General features: G+C 36.1%; 1 protein-coding gene across 1 annotated transcript in view; it reads left to right on the top strand.

Annotated features, from left to right (window-relative positions):
• ITGA4 (integrin subunit alpha 4) overlaps positions 1 to 20,000 on the top strand; it is a 1,222,769-nt gene that overhangs the window by 1,089,396 nt on the left and 113,373 nt on the right. The window contains exons 22-23 of the mRNA XM_044075262.1: positions 2,686 to 2,773; positions 4,412 to 4,519. Of these exons, the coding sequence (XP_043931197.1) occupies positions 2,686 to 2,773; positions 4,412 to 4,519 (196 nt within the window). The remainder of the gene's footprint in view (positions 1 to 2,685; positions 2,774 to 4,411; positions 4,520 to 20,000) is intronic.

Raw genomic sequence — 20,000 nt, 5'->3', positions numbered from 1 at the left:
TAACTAAAACATTTGACATGATCCCACACAAACAACTTATCTCTGTCCTCAATAACCTATCCTTCTCACAATCAGTCACCAACTGGTTTCAGAGTTACCTGTCTGACCGCCAAAAGTCCGTTGTATGGCAGAATGACATATCTCCCCAACTACCTATCTCCATAGGGGTTCCCCAAGGATCCATCCTTGAACCCGTACTCTTCTCTGTTTTCACCAATAATATAGCCTCTGCCACCAAACATGGCACACTCATACAATACGCAGATGATTCAACCATCATCTGCTCAGCCCAGTCCCTAGCCAAACTGCAAAAAGTCACACAGGAAGCCTTTTCCTCTGTTGAAATGTGGTTATCCGATGCCCAATTAATACTCAACCCTAACTAAACTACTCATCTTCCAACCCACCAAACATACTCAAAACAACTCTCACTTTAACATCACAGCAAATGACAACACCACTATATACCCAATTGCACACACCAAATTGTTAGGAGTGGAAATAGACAATAAACTAAAATTTGACATTCACATATCCATGACCATAAAACAGTCCACAAAAAACTAGGAGCGATATACAGAAATAAGCAACTTTTCACCAAAGCAGCAAAGATTTCAATAGCAAATTCCCACCTTATCTCCACCCTACTTTATGCCTCTCCAATATATACCAACCTATGGCAATGCGATCTAAACAAGCTCGAGACCTGCTACAACAAAATCTCCAAATTCGCCACAGGGGCATCCCACTGTAGTCACCACTGTCTCTCACTTGCCGAATTGGGCTGGCTTGAACTCCCTCACCTCCTTCGATGGTATCAACTCTCACTCACCCACAAACTAGTAAACCATCCACTAAATGTCCCATCCCTCCAGAATCTACTCCAACCCTATCGCACCACCAGACCACTAAGATCCAGCAACAAAAATCATTTGCAGATCACTAAAGCCAATAACTCTGCTGGTGAAGCACTATTCTCTTGCGCCATAGCCAAATTATGGAACTCCCTCCCACCCACAATTACCTCCATACCATCATGCACCCACTTCAAAACTTTACTAAAAGTGCCCCTAAAAACATGCTGGCTATGCCCTTGCAACTCCCTCTCTAATATCACCCACCCCATCCAACCACTATCTTTCTTTCCACTCCACTAATTACCTTGATTATAGCAAGCTCAGATGCTCATAAGCTTAGTACTTATTATACAGCAGGAACTTCTTATTGTATCATTTGTTAATGTCTGTTATGTACTTCACAGATAAGGATTCTAGTTGTCTACTGATGTACTATGTTCTTCATCTGTAAATATGTTGTAAGTAATTGCTATGTAAATTGTTAATCGCTATGTAATCCAATGTAACTACTGTCTGCTTATTTTAACTGTGGAGCTTTTCCCCCCGGGCCTCTGCTGAAAATGGACATACATCCAGTCGGACACTCCCGGTCAACAAATATAAATAAATAAATAAATAAATAAATAAATAAATAAATTCTGCACTATAGGCAATTTCCATTTAAACAGCTCAAAGTTCAAAACCTTGATCTTATGGTCTTAATCATAAGAAATTCCAGGGTTTGAAACACTGAGCTTTAAAAGTAGACCTATATATATATATATATATATATATATATATATATATATATATATATATGTGTGTGTGTGTGTGTGTGTGTGTGTGTGTGTAGTCCACCTTGTCGAATTGCAAAAAGCCAACTCCTTTTAAGTGAAAGAGCAGTTTAACGAAAACATACTTTTGCAAAATACACTTCACAAAATTATGAAAACATGAACATACACACTAAAAACAAATTTTTGCAGGGGTGGCAAACCTCCCTCTACCCCCTATGTGGGGGGGCTGTGTCCCCACTAATTATATATACAAACTCTGACATCACACTACATTGGGGAAAAGGGTACATTTCCTTATCCTCACTGTACTGTGATCTATATCAACAAGCCCCAACTGCTGTGCACCTTGCACTCCTGTTGGAAGTGTAAGTAACAACTAAATAACACTGTACCTGTTGTTCCAGAGGATCCCGGAACTGTCAAATGTAATTCATTAATGTGTAGTTCGCGAAAGTGCATTTTCATTAAATTGCACTTTCACTTAAAAGAGGTCAGATTTTTGCAATTCATCATCTCCATTGTAATTTAAGCATAGAATGTTTTGTTACAGAATAGTGCATGGTAGACAGTGAAATGTTATAAAGCATTAGTTTCCTGAAGCATAAACAATACCTCACCATTCGAATTATTGCACTGCTTCCTTAATTCATTACTTTGTATACATATGCCCCCTGTGCAATTGACCACTGTGACCCCCACCACCCCGATTTGCTTCTAACAGGTCATAGCTTGAAATTCAGGCATCCTGCTCTTCATTCTTAAACCACTCCTGTCACCTCCTCCCAATACCTTAGTCACTAATCAAGTCCTGGGTATCTGAGTCATAGTCAAGGCTTCATCGTTTTATTCCACAGAGCCAGCAAATGTGTTGCTTCTTAATATACTTTTTGACATGTTTACAAAGAAAATAAATATATCCATCCAATAATGTATTTTATCAGTCCAGGCTGTATTTTGACTGAAATAAAGAAATTATCTAAGTTTGCTGTAATGTGCCATCTAATATGGATTCTTCATTTTTCTGTTTTTTTTTTTTTTTTTTTTTTATTCAGGTCAGTGTCACCACAGTTAGTTGTTTTTGAAGATGAAAGCAATCTACCTGTTGAGTGCAAAGTGGACAAAGTTGATTTCACATTCCATGTAAGATTTGTTATGTATGATTAATATTATATTTTTATCTTAATGATTAATATTCTGTTATTATCCTGAAGTAATTCATTATAGAAGTTCATTGAATAATGCATTTGAATTATAAATTCCTGTGGGAAGGTTTTTATATAGTTTTATCCTGTTCATTGTAAATAAGTAAAGAAATAGATTGCTGAACTACACAATATACATACATACACCCAGACACGCTCACATACACACATACATAGATACATTTATGTGTAAATATATATATATATATATATATATATATATATATATATATATATATATATATATATGTTTGTATGTATGAATCTCTATCATATGATAGAAACCACATTTGACTGAAATGCATTTAATTGAGACCATAACACTGAAATTTCAAAAAATTTCAAAAGACTGAAAAGTCACTTTACTGAAACCCATAATACTTAATTTCAACATACTAAAATTTAAGCTGGACCATATAAAATCAGACTAGGTGGGGGGCAATGCCCCGCACACACCCCGACTATATATACTAACTCCAGGATCACATTACAGCAGGGAAAATGGCATAGTAGTGGCAGCATGTGGACTGCTGTAAGGTACTTGAAAGGTATATGCCCTTTTCCCCACTGTAGTACAGTACTGGAGTTTGTATATATAATAAGGGGCATGAGGGGGGCATAGCTCCCCACCTAGTCTGGTTTTATATGGTCCAGTTTACAATTAAGTATGCTGAAATTCAGTATTATGGGTTTCAGTCTTATAGGTTTCAGTCAAGTGACTTTTCAGTCTTTTGAAATTTCAGTCTTATGGTTTCAGCCAAATGCGTTTTAGTCAAATAAGGTTTCTATCATATGATAGGGATCCGTATGTGTGTGTGTGTATATATATATATATATATATATATATATATATATATATATATATCCACACACACACACACACACACACACACACACACACACACACACACACACACACGTATAGATAGATATAGTACTACAGACAGAATACATCCATCAACGTACAAATCTTTGACATAAGAAAGTCAAAAATGTCGATGTCAACATGCACTGTGTGTGTGTGTGTGTGTGTGTGTGTGTGTGTGTGTGTGTGTGTGTATGTGTATGTGCTTGAAATACTTACATTTAGCTGACGACAGCATACAGGAACAGTGCATGTCACTAGATAATCATATTTCATACAATTGTTTTACTTGTTCATATGCAGTTTCACTGTTTTTGTTGCTCTATTTACATTTTTTGCTTGTATTCAAAAGCAAAGCACAGCCTGTGACATATTGCATTCAGTATCAGTGTAGCTGGCTTACTGGCCTTCCTCAGCAGCCTGATATTACTGCATGACATACATCAGTTTCTTCCAGCTACTGATCATTAAATTTGTCTATTTCAGTAATTCTCCAATGAACTACTTCATAGATTTGAAGTGGCAAAAGACATTTTTTTATACTATTCAAATGTCATTCTTTGAAAATCATGAGACACATTCTTAAGCTGAATTCTTTGCTTTAACTCACTTGTTGATATGTTCTTAGAAAACATTGTAATGCTAAAATACTAATGCATTCTGGCATGTTAGCCAGAAGTGATACTCACGAAAATGCGATTTTTCTTCCAGGTAGTAAACAGAGGACCAAGTATAGCTCCACATACAAAGCTGCAGATTATGATACCTAACGCTGTTGTACCAGTGGACGCACAACTATGTGACATTCAAAATGTAAAGGTAAGCTTGTATATATGTCATTGTGCCTGTTTTGCTGTCATACAAATTGAAGTCACTGTGCTTTTTAACATGAATGCTTTGTGGTAATTCTGCTTATAGTTGTTCAGTATCAGTCTTTTTGAGTCCCACAGCAGGATTAATTTTATCTTTTTTTATTTTATTTATCCTTTGTTGACCAGGTTTGTTCTACTAGACTAGTAGCCTCTTTTTCGGGGAGACCCAAAGAGGTATTTATACTACTGTGAAAATTTGGCCAGGGCATCGGAGAACTTCCTCTACTCTTTTCAACAGGTGCTGCCTGATCTTTTACAACCACCCAAGCTACCACCACATCAGGCAGGGCCTCAGTTTAATGTTTTCTCCAAAGGAGGACACACTCAGAAGTGTGCACCCTGCTTGTGCCGCACTGCAGTGTCAGCAATTGATTCACCTAGTGTGGGAATAAAACCCACAGCCTTCTGCACTAAAGGAGAATGTGCAACCTGTTGCGCTATTGGCACTGCAGTATTCATATTTGACTAGGACAGCCAGTTAGTTTGGAATGGAATCTGTTAATGTCAAAGTACAAGTCAGCTGTTTGTATTGTAACAAACATTTGACTTTATACTTGTTACATCTGCATGCATAATTGTTAATAAGTGAGTTGTATGCTCACACACAGCATACTGAGAGACTGCAGGCATCTTGTGGTCTTTGTTGCATGCCCTTTGGCACCAGCAGCAGTCGTTCTTCAACTCCTTGCTTTTGATTTAGAAGCCAGTGGTGCAGACCTCCATTTAAAAATGTAGTCCTGCTGCAAACCTCCATCTAAGAGTGTAGTCCTGGAGCAAACCTCCATCTAACACTGTAGTCCTGATGAAAACCTTCATCTAGCAGAGAAGTTCCTCAACATTCATACTGGCTCTGTGCCTCCTGAGCTTTCAGGATTAACTTTTAGCTAACTGTAGAGGCACTTTTCTCCTTACCTTTTTTCTGAGGAACTTTTTATGCTAGCCACTGTTTAGCTCTGGAGATTTTATATTCTTATCTTTTTTATAAGGTCCATGCTGCAAGTTTCCTGCAAGCAGTAGGAGAAGATGCTGACCTCTGTAACATCTGCCTAATGAGGACTTAGTGTTGATTTCTGGGAATGTGTACACATCAGTCTCTAAGGTTTCCACTCCATAAAAAAATATGCCCCTTATAGACAGGATTCTACCCTCTTCTAACCAAAATAACATAACTGAAGTGCTTATTATCACTAATCCTCTTTGCAGTCAGTCCAGGTGTACAGAAGATGAACCCACAGCTCTTTATAATACTGGTCATTCTTTTAATTAAGACCTTTTTGCTATATCTTGGCTATATATTTTTTCATTTACTAATTCTGTTAACAGGTAAGGTCTGACAGGGTTGAGGTGACCCCTTTTTACTGGAGTCCCAAGAACAGACACTCCAAAGATTATATTAATATATTCTACATTTTGTGGTGTTAAAAACAAAATTTGGCTATCAGATGTTTGTAAATGGTCTATACATAGTGCAGTTAGTGGTACGTGCCCTATTTCTGTGAAGGACTAGACCACATTCTGTAGTCCACAAACATAATAAATGAAATATGTACTATCCCTAGACTGTCACAATAACATAGTTGCCTAGTGGTATGGTATAAACCACTGTGACACATGGTTAGCACTGCTGATTGTAGTGTCACACAACAGTGTATGAATTCCCCAGTAACCCACAATGCATTAGACATGTAAATGTCTGAAATTCCAGATGGAGAATGCCTATTTTTGGAATCCATTAAAGTGAAGCATCTACCAAAGAGTTTGGGTAGTTGGAAGTACCTGACTGAAATGATAAAGAATTCAGACTGCAGAATGAATTGGTGTCACTATTTAAATTGCCAGGTTTCGAGTTGATGGAACTACTGGCAAAGCACAACCAGTGGGCCATGGATAAACTAGAAGTGGAAATCAAGACACTCGACCAGGTGATTACTAATGATTTAATTTTTAGTAATCATGAGAGGCACTATAAGAAAACCTTTAGAGATGTGGACAATATGTATACTAAGATCTGAGCCCATATAGGAAAAAAGTTTGAGCAGCACAGAAAGGAATATCTGGAGGGTAGTGCTTATCCAAAACCAGGAGGAGTACAAGATTTGAGTTATGAGCATGTGAACAGTGCCGATAGGAATGGGGAAGAAATAAATGACTGACTGGGGATATTGTTTATGTGCCCTTCCTTTAGAACTAACAGAACCAAGGAGATTGGAAAGGCTCAGAAACTGGAAGACAAGAGCTCCAGAGCAATGGGGGTGAGGAGAATGAATAACTCTCCCAGTCAGCTGAATCATGCCAACAAATTCAATATGAATTACAAGCTGACAAGGAGGGGCAGAGGCTAATTGTAGAAGACAGTTTGGAAACAATATTCAACAAAAACAATGACATTAAACTATATAATTATAACAATTGTTTATTAAAGTCTGAACTAGCAAATTTGTTATCCAAAGGGTTGAACCTTGTACCAGCAAACAAGAGCAAGAGTGGTGGAAAGTGAAATAGATTTAAAGTTATTCATTATAAAATTAATTTACAATTATTTATCAAACAGGGGGAAGAGTTCAGGATGTGTAAACACCTTCCTGTGATATAACAGTGTTTTTAACTCCCAGTTCACCCTTTACTAGTTATATTTGAAACGATGTGTGAATTCAAGTTTAGGGAAGTATTATTAGGAAGGATAAGTAGGTAAGCTAACAGCTTGGCTTCCAGTGAACAACTAGTGTTAAAAAATATGTAGTAAAAAAGAACTGAGAGGGGTGAAGCTTGATAAGAGTGGGGGATAGTGGTCATGAACACAAATGACTAATTGAATAGAAGGAATACACTTTTATATAACAATTTACATGAAGAATTATTTATGAATTGTGTAAAAATTTCTACACACAGGATTAATTCTATAGTGGAGGATTTTTTTTTTTTGTTCAAGGGCAAATTAGAAAAGAAGTGTATTCTTACCTTAGTGCCCCTTATCAAATTGTACCTTGTATATTTGGATTTCCTAAGATACACAAATGTTTGATAGACCCACCATTTAGACTTACTGTTAATGCATGTAGGTCTAGGACACACCCCCTAGCAAAATTATCAACATCAAGTTAAAAGATGTCATTTATTAAAAGATTCCTAGGACTTCTTGAGCCCTAGTTTGAGAACTCTTCTGTGGAGTATTGATATAACAGACTTATACAATGTCATCTCACATGAAGAAGGTTTTGAATGGTTCAATGAATTTTTTGTGGAGAATGCTGATTTGAGTAAAAATGAAATTAATATTTTAAATGTATTGATGGAAATAGTTTTTGATTTATAATTGTATTTATTTTGAAGGACAGTACTTTTTACAAAAGAAGGGGATTGCAATGATGGTGGCTTGCACTCCCTTATTTGCAAACATAATCACATTACAATATGAGAAGAATTTGATTTTTAACAGTATTTTAAGGAGAGTATTCTTTTATATGCAAGGTTTTTGGGTGATATTTTCATTCGGTGGGAAGACACTTTTATGAATCTAGAAATGTTTTATGAATTCTACTACTTCTTTTTTGAAATTCACCCACATTATTAGTTATGATAAAATCAACTATTTAGACATTGAGATTAATAAAAATGAGAATAGAGCTGGGCTAACTTCAACCATTTATAGAAAACCCATTCATTCTAATACCCTATTACATTACAATAGTAGGCACCCAGGTCAGCTAGTACATTTGGCTAGAATAGTGTCAGATTTTAATGTATTTTTATTAGAATGTAATAAAATGATAGAGAGTTTTAAAGTAAGGGAATAGCCCTTAGATTTTATCACAAAGATTTACAGTGAGGTGGTGAAAAAGAGAGCAGAAGGATTTACAATCCTCTTATAGCAGGCAAAACAATAAGTCACCAGCAACCCAATTTTAAAAACCAAGAATTAACTTGATCTTTTATAATGACCTTTAGTTTAGATAGGTTATTAGACAAATTGTGATAAATATTTGGACAATTTTTACAACTAATGGAGAGATTAGTGAGGTGTTGGGTCAAAACCCTAAGGAAGTTTAAGGAAAGGACAGCTCTATTTAACTGTTATTGAACAAGGTATTAATGTGGATGAAGATGTACTAAAAAATAAAAGAGGGATCTTCAGATGTGGGTGTTTTTCTCATTGTTGTTATTTAAGAGTAGAGGAAACAGTGGAAATTAATAACAAGGTCACGATTAGACCTAGATTTTACCATGACTGTAATACCATTTGCAGTATTTATTTAGCATAATGTCAGGATTCTCCCACCTTCTATATAGGCAAAACTATATGTAAATTTAAAGAGTGTATATATGAACATACATAGGATATTTCAAAGGGTAACATGAATAATGCTCCTAATAAACATATTGAATAAAATCTGTGACATGGATTTTTATTTACAGGACTGGACAAAGTAGTTAAAATTCCGAGGAGTTGCCCTTGGAACAATTTGATTGAGTTAAATGAGCTAAAATGACACATAAAGTCGAGTGCATGTAACCACTCAGAATTAATTAAATGGAATGGTTTCATTAGGAAGTCTTTTGAGAATCAAATTGTATATGGTATGAAACACTTTCTTAACTTTTTAATAGTTTAAATTGTGATAGTTTGGAATGGCATGTATTTTAAGTTTATTTTTTTCCTTTGGTACAAAACTTTGTAAACAATTTTAACTTTTTATTGATTTATATTGTGATAGTGTGTAGAACCTTTAAATGGATGTTTTAACATGATTGGCTGAGAGTACATCAAATGATGGATTTAAACAGTACGTAATGGTGATTAATATTGTTCTGAACAAGTCCTGGGGATCAGGATGAAAGCAATTATCATTTTTTTTTTTTTGTTAGTAAAGTCGATCTGGTGAATATAGTGAAGTGGTTCCTCACTGTGGTATCTTCTTGGATTATAGTTTTGGTTCTTGTTTTATCTTTGATTAAGTGTTACAGTGAAAATCCCTGAAGGGGAAAGAGCACTTATATTTAACATATTTACCATCAGTCGATTATCAGGGTGCACTTATAATACTTAAATTCTCTCTGATGATCCCCCATTCTTATGACAATGTTAACACATCCTACAGTTACTTACAAAAAAATTATAGCCAGATATTGTCTCTGGACATGGGAGGATAACAGAACCCGTCCATATACTTACAAAATAAGTTATCACCATATTTGAAATATGTGAGTAGTTATATTAAAGATACACCTAATTTTTTATTAAGTTTGAAAGAGTGGTTCAATATAAATCAACATGTTGAACTTCTGATGGTTGTTTTGGATATCCAGTCACTGTTCAAAGTCATTCCCAATAATTATGGTACTCAAGCAATAAGAGAACTATTGCTAAGATATGGACACATGAATGGTAGGCAGAAACAACATGTCAGCTATTAGAGATTGTATTAGAAAACAACTATTTCATATTCAATAATGATATTTTTCACCAAACAGGTGTAGCAATGGGTACTCCCATAGCTAATACCTACACAAATTTAGTTTTGGATAAATGAGAATGTGAGATTATTTGTAATGGACATAATTGTTTCTCAGGGAAGGTTCTTTATTTTAAACATTTTGTTGATGATGTTTTCTTTTTGTGGCAGGGTAGTAAAAATGAACTTGATTGTTTTCTAGACTATTTGAATGCCAGCACTGCTTTTCTTAGATTTACAATGACTTGCTCAACGTCATGTGTGAACTTTTTGAATGATGCTATTAAACACAATGATACTAATACTGAGACCATGTTTTTTATAAAACCTGTGCATATGAGTAAGTATTTACATTTTACCAGTATGCATTCCCCAAATATTTTTAAGGGTATTACTAAGGCACAATTTTTGAGAACGAGTAAACTCAATACCTCCACTGTGGCCTATTTACAACAAGCTAATGAGCTTAGAAATAATTTTGTGGAAAGAGGCTATGATGCAAAACTTCTAAATGGTGAAATTAATGATATATTACACTTAATGACATCTATGGCTAGACCTTATTTCTGTATGGAAGATTATGAATAGCCAAATAATATAGAAAGATCCAGTAGGAATGTAGACAAAATACGTTATGTTACAACTTATAATAGAAATACACCTCAGATTAGAAACACTATTAACAAGAATTGGTGTATATTAAAATCTTTACCTGAGTTACATTCATTCTATTATTGGGAAAACACATAGTTTTTCTTATAGGAATTCAGCTAGCCTTAAGCAGAAATTATGTTACAAAGATATGAATAATAAGGAGAAATTAAGCTTAAATAAGACAGGCTATGCCCTGTCACAGTTGTAGTTGTTGATATGTCAAATAAAAATAATATTTTTATCCATACAGTAAGTGGTAAGGAGTATAAATTATAATGTTTTGCAACTTGCAACAGCACCCATGTAGTCCATCTTGCTACTTGTAAATTATGTACAGCTTTTTATATAGGTAAGTCAACTAGACGTCTAAGGGATAGAATTATTGAACATAGATCTGATACATGGAGAAATGTCATAACCATTTCCTTAGCAAAACATACCAAATGGAAATGGCCATATATTTATTTTTATGGTGATAGACAATGTTACTGCAAGCATAAGAAAATGTGATATCAATAACAGACTGGAAATTAAGGAATATGAGTGGATCTTAGGAATGAATGCTGACACTTTGCCAGGCATTAACCAAAATGCTTCACTGAAACTAGTATTAAAACACATGCAACTGTGCTTGTAATAGTTGTTTAGTTTTTAATTGCATCTTAATTGGTTGATAAACAATTAACTTTTGGGATGTGTGTGGTTATATAAACTGACTGTTTTAACTTTTGTTATACATTGACGAAGGGTTTTTTAACCTGAAAGCTTTGTTTGTAATAAACATTCTTTTTTGCGCTATCCAGTCTTTTTCTGCCTTCTTTCACAGGGAAGACTAAACATCAAACACCTGTCTTCACCTTATTATGTAGTAAATTTGTGCACAGAGCATGCACTGTATATTTCATACACTGACAGGAATACATGCTCTGTATTTATACAGTTTTGCCTCAATAAAGACAGTTGTTCATTTTATAAATGATAGTTACTCTACAAGTGATCAACATGTAACTTGTCAACCTTGGTACCATTTTTCTAATGTTGCCTGCCCATGTAGTTAATGAGGCTGTTCACATAGTTGAATGTTTCTAATCTCCCCATAATTGTGCAACCATGGATTTAGTGCAGATTAAGGATGGGGTGGAGGGGGATTACAGCACACTGAGACAGAATGGCTGGCCGCCTTGTAAAAAGTATGTTTCTTTAATGTGTTTTGCCTGGTCTTGGGATGGAGGCTTAACTGTTTAGGAATGGCTAGCCTGTGCTCAGTGAATTAGGGATGGACTTGTCACTGTAGAAACCTCACTTCATTTTTATATGTATATGGAATATATGGGGGCCGGGGTGTGTGTGATACCTAAAATATCTGAATTTTATTATTTGTGAGGCATTCATATCTCACAGGCAGAGTTCTCATACCTGACTGTACTAGCTGTGTAGTGGATTGCATGCTGAACTCCCCTGTATTCCATATAGATTTCATAGAGTTTGTAGATATTCCAAGGCTACTAAGTCTTATGGCTGTTCATTCCTACATGCTGTTACTCCTTACTCCAAGAGGGCCAGAACACCAAGTCCAGAGTAAATTTGTGGCTACCCATCCAGTTATCTAAGCTATGTTTAAAGGATGACATTGAGTTCCACTGCTTAACATGCAGGGAAATCTTATTCCAGAGTTTTGGGAGATGCCAGGTTATAAACCTCTCCTCCATCATGTTTTATTTATCTCTTGGTGAAGATTTAGATCCCTACCCTATGTTTTACATTAAGTGTTATTTTCAACTGCAAAAAAAAAAAAGAATGGCATTTTATTTCAGTAATATTATTACACTGAGCTCTATTACTAAATCTGTGTCTCTTTGGGAACATTTATACTTTCTTTATATTGAGTATAAGTTTTTGTAAAGTTATTCTTTATCATTTCCTCTGATAATTCTAACTGTGTCATAGGTTCATAGGTGTATACTAGGCTAATGACCACTGGGGACTTAATAATCCTAACCATGCAACCCAAATATATCCCACATGTTATTGTTCCTGAGGTTATTCTGAGGGGTGCATGTTAGTTATGGTATGATTTAACAACTGCCTCCATCCATGGTGTCAGACCAGGAGAGAATTTCTGATTTCTCATCCACTAGTCCAGGTTGCTGTTGAATAGTGTCGAGGAAGGGCTGTGCTTCACATGGATGGGAAGCCTATTCCAGAGAATGGAGATTTTCTAAGATAAGTACCTTTCCTGCCCTCCAGCATATCCTATTAAAGTCACAAGCAAAGTTTAAATACTTAGATTTCATAGTTCTGATGCTGTTCATTTTGTGGATATGCAAGAAGTCCATCAGACTAGGATCCAAGGATGCATTGTATGCCAAACATAGATGGGCATTCACTTGTAGTTCATTCAGTAATACACCTTATTTTGTGATATTTTACAAATATTCAGATATGAAGAAAACTAACTAGTCAGTGAAATAAGTTAAATTCCATTTTAAAGGCCTTTACATATTTTGTTGTATGTCATTGAGATAGCATGGGGATGGCACAGTGGTGCAGATAGTGTTATTGTCACTTCATAGCATTATGTCATCTTGTTTATTTCTCTGCTGGTGTACTTTCTCTGTAGAGACTTTATGGGCTTCCTCTGTTCCTGTGAGTTTTCTCCAGGCGCTCCAATTTCCTCCAACATTCTAAAAACATGTAGTGGGTGGATCGAACACGCTAAATTTGTTATAGGTGTGAGTAAGTGTATGTATATGTGGTACTGAAGGATAACCACAGCAGGGCTAGCCACCTCACTGTGTGAATATTAGCACTAGATGATTGTCACTCTTGAAGTGACACCCCCATTCTATATGCAAAAATGGGAAAATGGGGGGGTTGTAAATGGATGGATTTGAATAGCAGGTCATGTAAGTTTTGTTTTGTCTTTACTTCTTCCTTCATATGATTGCATATGCTTGCTTAAATTGTATTTTGTCAAAGACAGAAAAATTTGAATGAGTGTGTGATATAATGCTCCTGGAAGACTTGTCATTCAATAAAATGGTACATTAGGGAACAAGAGAAAATTATGGCTGAGACCTGTCACATCATGTAATTTAGGTAGAGTCATAGTAATCCTCTCTTATAAAAAAGAGCAATGCAACTGGAAGCAAGAGAGACATGTGCAGTCACTGGAGACAGTATGATAAAGGCAGGGCCTGGACCACAGGCACTGTATAGGTGGGAGACTGTTACCTAAGCAAGGGCCTTTCCAAGAGAGTTATACAAGTGCGAACCTGATACCTAGACAAGGGCCTGTCCAAAATCAGGGAGAGGTCAGTGTAATCTGAGGAAGACCTGTGCATTTGATGCAAATGTAAGTGAAGAAAACTGGGAGTAACTGATCTTTAGTGAACTGTTTAAATTATATTATTTGTATCTGGGAATTACTCCTTATCTGAAAGCATTTCAAAGATGTTTAAAACTTGAATATAGAAGTGACATGTTTATTATACAAAGGGCGATTTATTTTGTAAATACAGCCTTTGTATATTCTGTGAAAGTCAAAGATTGCCATATATGTTCTTAGGTTCATAGGTAAGTGCTAGGCTAGCTGCCTTTGCAGGCCATTTAAGCCTTCCCATTTTTGCTTCTCATTTGGTTACGGACTGGCCTTACCCATTCCATGATTGATAAGTATATACATATTACCCCTGATGATAATAACTGGGATCATACTGTAGATAATTTGAGAGGGCTCATGCATGGGATAAAGAATTTAGGAGCTGTCTCTGTCCTTTATTAGTACAGTGAGCAGTCCTGGGTTAAGCTTTCTGTTTCCCATCCACAGAACCAAGTTGTGCTTGAATATGGAGAGAGATGAACTTTGTTTTATGTGGCTAGGGAGTTTGTTCCAGAGTAGTTGTATCCTCTGCCAAAAATACCTGTCCCACCAAACTATTCTGTTGATGGAGAAGAGGTTTAGGTCCTTAGACTGACTATTTATGATGCCACTTGACTTGCTGATGTGCAGTAAATCCATCAGTATTAGGTCAGAGGATGTATTGTATGTCAGACACATGACGCCACTTAGCAGTTTGTAGGATACCAAGTATAGTGACAGGGCTGCAGGACATACTGTTTATGCCTTGTACCCTTTTAGTATGGTGTAGAACAGAGCATGTGTTGTAACTTTAAGAAGCATTTGTAGGCACATGCATATAAATAGTGAGCTCTTGCAGGCAGCAATGCTATTTTGAGAGAACAGCCAGACTGTTAGCATGTATGAGTGTGCTAGTCAGTCTGTTTATAAGTTTATTTAATTTTAAGTTACTAAGCCTCACCCAGATGGGTTTCTATATAATAAAACTGCTTGAACTGAACTCAGAACTGTTCGTCTGTTTTCTCCTGACCAGAAGAGCGACATGGTGTCAGAACCAGGATTTGAAAGCTACTTCTTCAAGCCAAGAGTCGCAGAGTTGATTGTGAAGGCATATTGAGCAGATTGGGTGAATATAGTGCTCAAATGATTAAAAGAGGCCAGAAACAAACTACAGGTAACCAGAACTCACATAAATTATTTATTTTGTGAAATGATACAGAGCATTCGTAGAGCACAAAACGCTTTATTAATCAAACTATAGCACAAATACATATTATTAATCAAATGAAAGGCACAAAATGCATTAATAATTAAACAAAATGTTCAAAGCCATGATATTCGATAAGAAAATTATCAGAAAATTTCATAGTTGCCTCGGGTTTGCAAAACGAGCATGTTTAAAGTAAAACAGGCATGTTTAGAGTAAAACGGGCATGTTTAGAGTAAAACGAGCACAAGAAAAGCATATGGAGCATAAAATTAGGTCATATGGGCATAACGAGTACAATAAAAGGGCAAAATAAGTACAGAAAAGCAAGGAAACTGCATGTTTTTTAGTAAGTTACCATGTTTGGGCATGAGGTGCTAATTTACATTGACTGAAGCTATTCAAAGCATAACTAGAGCTGCTTGAAGTATCTCAGAGTGTGCAAAGTGTTTGCAGAGTGTACTTTATTACATCATGTTTATTCCAGAGAGCTTACTGTGTGTAAAGTGCAATTATTTTGTGAAGTGCAGTCAGAATGCAGGCATTAAATTTCTTGAGCTATGTATATTTATTTGCAGAATGCCGCCATTTTTGGAGGGTTTCTTACAATGATAAAGAGTGGCTTCACAAAGTACAGTGACTTCAAGAGTGTTCTTGGGTCAAAGAGACATTTTTTACAAAGTGCAGTTGTTTCAAAATAGTTGTTGTGCTATTGGGCATAGTTACAAGCTCTGGCATAAATTTCTGGCATATAAATGTGTGTGTGTGTGTGTGTGTGTGTGTGTGTGTGTGTGTGTGTGTGTGTGTGTGTGTGTGTGTGTGTGTGTGTGTTTGTTTGTGTGTGTGTGTGTGTGTGTATATGTTTGTACATAATTTTAAGGGTATTCACTAGTAAGTTTTGATATGGCAGAGGCATTTTGCAGACCCAGTCCACTTGTATTTGACCGTAGTATTTGAGCAGGAATATGACATCTTTATACAAGCAGCTTTGTCAGACAAAGAACCACTTTCAAAGGAGGCCATTGAAAGGGAGCATTAATTTGTGTATGCACCAGCCATATATGCAGGAAAGGGGGAAAACAGACACATTGTTGAACTGGCTGAATCTAGAGAGGACCCTGAGTGCTTGAAACGTAAATTTAGAGAAATGTGCAACTCCCAGGCAAATGTTGCATTGGAGAGGCACCTATTTTATACAAGAGACCAAAAGCCAGGAGAAACTTTTGCAGCTTATATCACTGACCTGAGGAATAAAGCTAAAACGTGCAGATTTGGTGACTTGAAAGATGAGTTAATAAAGGATATGCTTGTATGTGGTGTTAATAATGCTGCAGTGAGAAAGATTTTGCTTCATGACAGTGATTTAATGTTGAGCATGGCTATAGAAATGTATCAAATCCATGAGCTTACACAGAGGTACACAAATATGCTTGCAAATGATAAAAGCATGGTTTCAGCAGACTCTAAAACAAACGTAGACAGCATGCAGGATGTAGCTAGCAGAAACAGGCCTAAGTACATGGCAGCTGCAGCCCCTGCAGGTTTTGCTGGGAGATCCCGTAACTTTCCACCAAGTTCTAAGACTAGTACAGTGAAATGGACATGCTCAGTGCAGTACAAGGGAGAATCAGCAAAACCCAAATCAAGTTTTATTGTTAACTGTCTTAATTGTGGAGCCAGTCATGAGGCTAAAAGAGAGAGGTGTTTAGCATTTGGTCAGCAATGCCACAAGTGTAAAAAAATGGAGCCACTTTCAAAACTTTTGCAAATCAAGTAAGCCTCATTCAGTTATAAAGAAAGGTCACTCAAAGAAGCAAGTTTATCACGTATAAAGCTGCAACCCTACTATCTATGTATATGGTGTATCTGTGGTTGGTGAAAAGGTTAATGCAGTAGATTTGTTGACAAAGAACGAGGTGTTCTGTACTGTCCTGATTAATGGTAAACCCACAAAGCTCAAAGTGGACACTATGTTCAAATTGTAATGTCATGTCAGCAGAAATATTTACCAAAGTAAGAGCTGTTGGGCAACATAGCTTGGCCAATTGTGCAAAGCTTGTTGCTTACAGAGGTGAAGAGATTCAAACCCAAGGCTCAGTAATGCTTTCATGCTATTCAGCTGTGAACAGTTACAGCTTGCAGTTCTATGTAGTTGGAAGACCTGTGCAGTCATTATTAGGTCTCAGAAACAGTTTGAGCATGAAACCGCTTTCTTTTACCCGAAAATATCCATTGTGTAAACACATGTCCTAATTCTAGCTTCACCGATGCTATTTTTTTCAGAGTATGCTGATGTTTTCGATGACAAGTTAGTTAAACTTCCAGTTGTGTACTGCATGAAAATAGACCCAGAGGTCAGTCCAGTGGTCAGACCAGCAAGGACAATTCCAATATCCATGCAGAACAAAGTCAAAGTCCAACTGGATAAGATCGTTCAGCAAGGTGTGATTTGTCCAGTCACCTTATAACAAGCCACCCAGCTCTAAAATGGCCCCTGAATATGGCAATCGTGTTCTTAGTTCATGGGAGACAAACACACTTGTTCATCTACCTGGGTTTCAAAATAACAGACTATACAGACATACTGATGATTTATTTTTTGTGTGGCAAAGCTCACAGCAAGAACTTGATGCATTTATTCACTTGCTGTCCAGCAGCATTCTATTTCTCAATTTTAAAATCTCAGGCTGTGGCTCTGTTGTACAATTCTTGGACACTGAAATCACCCTTGACACTAACTTGCTGCATTGGGATGCCAGTATTTTCTGTAAGGAAACGTTCAGGAACAGTTATTTGGACTTTAACAGCTAGCACCTGTTTTTCATGAAGAGGAATATTGCAAGAGATCAGTTCATTAGATATTCCCGGATTATCAGTAAAGATGACATTTTCTACAAAGAAAGTCACTTCCTGATTAGCTTGTTGACAATAGAAATTACCCAAAGCTTTTACTGGATAATATTTTCACTGAATTTTGCGAATCAAGAAGATCCAAATTTAGACCAATACTAAGTCATGGTTTACAGCAAATATCCAACCATCAAACATTTATGGACCAAACACCCAATCAGAATACTAGTAGGAACCAAGCCCCCCCCCCCCCCAACTTAGCAAAACAATGGCTTGGAATGCACCCTCAGCTTCCCACTTCCAGTTAGGTTGGACATAAAAACAATTTGCAACATTATTTCTAGCAAATGGGAAACTATTAGAAGCAACAGAGATTTTGCTGCTATTCTGGGAACTGCACCTACTTTCTCCCACAAAACAACAAAGTCATTATGTGTTTCTTTTAAACACTCAGATCAACCCTTTTTACTTAAATAGAATGTTAATGCTAATAAGACACTAGGCATGTTCACATGCGGCTGTTGTGTTGTTTGTAATTATATTCACATAGGTTCAAAGTTTGTTTTCCAACACTGTAATTTTAAAATAGCATACCACAGATTTTTTTGAATGCCGTAGCACAAATGTAGTTTACGCTGGGGCTTGTGACACTAGCAATAGTTTCTACATAGGAAAAACCTCTCGAAGACTGTCTAGTATAATAAAAGAGCACTATGTAGTCATCTCCAAAAAGGACTTGTGAAACGTATTAAGCAAGCATAGTTTATGCTGCACAAACATCCAAAAGTTTACATTCATAGTGCTTGAACAACTTGCTATTTTTATGAGGATATTGATACGTTGCTGGAAGTACATGAACTGAAGTCGCAACTATTTCTTGGGGCTGATTCTTTCCCTGGTCTTAATGAAACAAAACATTAAATGTACACTACGTTGGCTCAGGTAACCCCTGATCAACCTTCCTGCCTTTAATCTTTGTTTTTCAAGCTTGTCTCTGCATTGTTTTGGGTTTCTTTGAATGTTATTACTTTTTATTACCATTGATAATGTTCACACATTGGTAGTAGTTTTTCTTTTGAAACTAAGACATGTCAATTTTTTAAAGGTGGATTTAATTGTACCTAAAACAGTTTATATTGACTTGTACATTGCATTCTTATCATTACAATGTTTTTCTGAAGAAAATATATATGTATGTATGTGAATATATATATATATATATATATATATATATATATATATATATATATATGTATGTATGTGAATATATATATATATATATATATATATATATATATATATATATATATATATATATATATATATATATATATATATATATATATATATATAAGCCAACCAACATCAGTATGTAACAAGAGAGATACCCACTACGGTTAATCACAGGAAGGTGCTAACTGCTTTTATAACTTTATGGTCAAGGAATGATGCACCTAAGGTGGGTAGACCCAAATGCAATAATTTAATGTTACAGTGATCTGTTCTGAAACACCTACCTTTTTGCCATGGATTATTTTCTTTGCCTAGTTCAGATGAACTAATTGCCCTGTAGCATCATGACTCCTTTGAGCCTCAACTTACACAATCTATAGGCAATTGTTTATGCATCTAAACTGATTTTAACTCCTGTGGGATGGGTTCATCAGCCTCCCCAATCTAACGATGGCAAAGCTTTTGCAAAAGTTAGATGAGTCTGGTGGCCATTAAAACTACTCACAGAGGCATACCTGAACTTGTGTAAGTCTCTATCTCCCTGTGTCTTCCTCATATTGTCCAAGGGGCTATGGGATTGCCCCTCCCGACACACACACAAACAAACACCCATACCCAAACACACACACCCTTACATGTGATGTGATTAAGACTCATCCTGTCTTCTTGTAGC

Source organism: Protopterus annectens, chromosome 6.part0 (genome assembly GCF_019279795.1).
Source record: "Protopterus annectens isolate FY-2018-M chromosome 6.part0, PAN1.0, whole genome shotgun sequence".
NCBI lineage: Eukaryota > Metazoa > Chordata > Ceratodontiformes > Protopteridae > Protopterus > Protopterus annectens.
The sequence above is the reverse complement of the archived record's forward strand: the minus strand, read 5'-3'. Positions and strand labels throughout refer to the sequence as shown.